This window comes from Vombatus ursinus, unplaced genomic scaffold (genome assembly GCF_900497805.2).
Source record: "Vombatus ursinus unplaced genomic scaffold, bare-nosed wombat genome assembly UNPS02014768.1, whole genome shotgun sequence".
Taxonomy (NCBI): domain Eukaryota; kingdom Metazoa; phylum Chordata; class Mammalia; order Diprotodontia; family Vombatidae; genus Vombatus; species Vombatus ursinus.
In genome coordinates, this window is record NW_020954546.1 from 33,162,635 (window position 1) to 33,165,739 (window position 3,105).

Here is a 3,105-nt window from a genome sequence, read left to right on the forward strand (position 1 = left end):
TGTTTGACTAAACCATCTAGGACTCCTTTACCTCTCGATCTATAATCCTAAGATCTAGCCAGTTATGATATCAAAGCAGTATGAAGACCATGTTGTTTACTTCTTCATATCAATGATCAATAAAACTCTCTTCTTTGTATTTGCCTATGTTTCCTCTGTCTCAGCTTCTGCTCAGGTTCGCCACTTCCCCCTTAGTACCCTTGCCACCTCACCACATGTACATTTCTCATCTCTCCATCTTCCCTCCTCTTTCCCCCATGATGAAGCTACACCGGAGGAGAAAACCTCAGTTCTTGACACTAGGCTTACATTTCCTGGGTTCCCTTTTTAGTTTCTATCTCCTACCATGACATCAGCTCTCCACAGGAAATTCCACTCCTTTTAGGTTCCTTCTTTCCCTCTGGGTCCTCCCGGAAACCCCTATAAAAAGAGGGCCCACACCTGAGACAGAGGCACAGACCTGCAGAGTCTCCCAGCTAGTGCTCTGCTCCTCCAAGCCTTCTCTCCTCTCCAGACCATGAAGGTCTCTGTGGTTGCCTTCTCCATGCTCATGGTCATGGCTTTCAGCTCTCTGGCATCCTCTGCACCAAGTAAGTGCTCCTTCTCTTTCCCTCTGTGGCTGTATCTAGGCTGTGGTTATAAGCTGGATAGAACCCTGACAGGAGATGAGGCTAGATACATAGTTATTTGTGAGTGTGGGGTGGGGAAGGACTAAAAGGGAGAGGCAGGAGCAGAAGCGGAGAGGATGTCTATACCTTTTGAACCTGAAGGCATCAAAATGCCCTTTGCAATACATAAGGGTCAAATGTACAATGGAGACAGGACAAGAGAGCAGAAAGCACACAGGACTGGATTCTGTGTCTGGCTAAGTTCTCCTGGCTCTGCCACTAATTACCCAAGTGATCTCCAGCAAGTGGCTTCTTCAGCAAAGGCAGGAATTGGGTGGGCAGATCTCTGACATCCCTTCTAGCTCCCACACTTTAATTTTCCTCAAAATATCTCCTATGGAGACAGGAACAGCAGGCCTGTTCCTCCTCCAGGAACAATGAGAATCACACCTGGTACTGGAGGGAAGCAGGGTTAGGGAGAGAGAAGCCATCTCGTCGCCAGTGTGCCTAATCCTGAGTTTGTCCACGGGTTTGCATCAGCAGCTGAGGAAGGTAAGGTGTGAACATAAGACATTACTAATCTCATGCCTCCTCTTTCTTTGCAGTGGGCTCTGACCCTCCCACCTCCTGCTGCTTTTCCTATGTGAACCAACAGATCCAAAGAAAATTTGTGACAGACTATTATGAGACCAGCAGCCTGTGTTCCCAGCCAGCTGTGGTGTGAGTATCTACCCACTGAATCTCTTGAGGGGATAGAGGGAGAGAGAATGGCAAGGAGAAATGGGGCCATTTGGCAACTTGGTGAAGTGGATGAATCAGGCAACTCAGGGGAAATCCTGGTTACAAGGGAAAGAAGCCCCACAAGTGGTCCCTGTTGGGTTCTCCAAGGAACATGATGAGAGATGCTCACTCAAGGGGGAGGGAGAAACAGAAGCAACAGGGATTATATAGCAAGATGAGGCTTCCTGAGATACTCCCCACTGGACAGGACTCTAGAGAGAAGCTGAATATTCATAAGGGCCTGAGAGATATTGCTAGAAGATTTTTCCTCAGGACCCTGCAGAGATGTGCAGGAATTGGTCAGTACTGGACATGGGGGGAGCACAGAGAACCATCTCTCCATCTGTGACCTCTCCTCTCTTCTCCTTTCCCTCTCCAGGTTTCAGACCAAAAGAGGCCGACAGGTGTGTGCCAACCCCAGTGATGCCTGGGTTCAGAGCTATGTGGAAGACCTGGAGCTGAACTGAGGGGCTCAGTGGCCTTGGACGATGACTCTTAAAGGGAAATGGACCAACCTGTGGAATTCCACAGTCAGATGCAATCTCCCCAAGCTCCAGCCTGCTGGAGATCCTTTCCCCCATTAGAAATGATTCTTATCTGTGAGATTTAATTTATGTAAATTATTTGGTGGCAGCTTTGGGTATGTGTTCTTGGTATTTGTACTTCTGGAAGACAACTGTTCCCCATGGGAACTCTATTAGCAGCCTGGCTTCTCTTGCTTACAGTCCTTTGGGTCCCCTGCTGCATTCCATGAATATCTGTAGCACAAAGATTTCCGAATAAAATGTTTGGAAACCATATCTTTTAGCTGTAGTTTCAATGTTCTTTGGGGATGAGGGGTTCAGGAGAGGGAGTTCTTCTCTTATCACACAAATTGGTGTGGCATCATTGGACAGCAAAGGTTCTGTAACAGCTGTGTGGATTCAGTGGGTTGCCATCTCGCTTTGAGTCAGCAGGTCAATGGGGATTCCAAAAATCCCATCTTCTCCTGTGTTGAGAAGCAAACTTCCAGGAATAGAGAGGCAGTATTCCTACTCTTCTTACCTGATGAGACCACGAGTGAGTTTTGCGGTCAGTATCCACAATGTAAGATGGACTTTTGGAAACCAGAGAACATTCACAGACAGGCATCCAAGCAATACGAAGTGCCAAGAGTAAGACATGGATAATTTGAAGGAGCTAGGGAGCTCAGTGGGGAGAAGAGAAAAGCCACATCCGTCACAAATTCTTATGTATTAGCAGGTCTGTCCTTTGGAAGAGCTGGGATTTGTACTCTCTGGGGCCAAGGATAGAACAAAGGGGAAAGAGGGATTTGTAAGGACCTAAATTTGGGCCTGACATGAGGAAAAATGTCTTAACAATTATAACTGCCTAAAGGGTGCATCAAGCTGTGGTGGGTTCCCTCTCCCATGGAGGTCTTTAAACAGTGGCTAGGTGACCACCCACAAGGGACGTGATAGTGACGATTTATTTCAATCACTCTTTGAAGAAGATCAATATGTTGTTGTTGTTTTTGAGTCATTTCAGTTGTGTCTGACTGTTCATTACCAGGTTTTGGGTTTTCTTGGCAGAGATACTGGAGTGGTTTACCATTTCCTTATCTAGCTCATATAACAGATAAGGAAACTGAGGCAAACAGAGTTAAGTGACTTGCCCAGAGTAACACAGCTAGTAAGAGTCTGAGGCCAGGTTTGAACTCAGGAAGATGAGTCTTCCT

At 46.8% G+C, this 3,105-nt stretch overlaps 1 protein-coding gene across 1 annotated transcript; it reads left to right on the plus strand.

Moving 5' to 3' along the window:
* Positions 1 to 264: 264 nt before the first annotated feature.
* On the plus strand, positions 265 to 2,160 carry LOC114042872 (C-C motif chemokine 4-like). The gene is made up of 3 exons (XM_027861624.1): positions 265 to 590; positions 1,214 to 1,328; positions 1,768 to 2,160. Exons 1-3 carry the CDS (start codon positions 518 to 520, stop codon positions 1,853 to 1,855), a joined length of 276 nt encoding a protein of 91 aa, XP_027717425.1. The 5' UTR covers positions 265 to 517; the 3' UTR covers positions 1,856 to 2,160.
* The last annotated feature ends 945 nt before the right edge of the window (positions 2,161 to 3,105 follow it).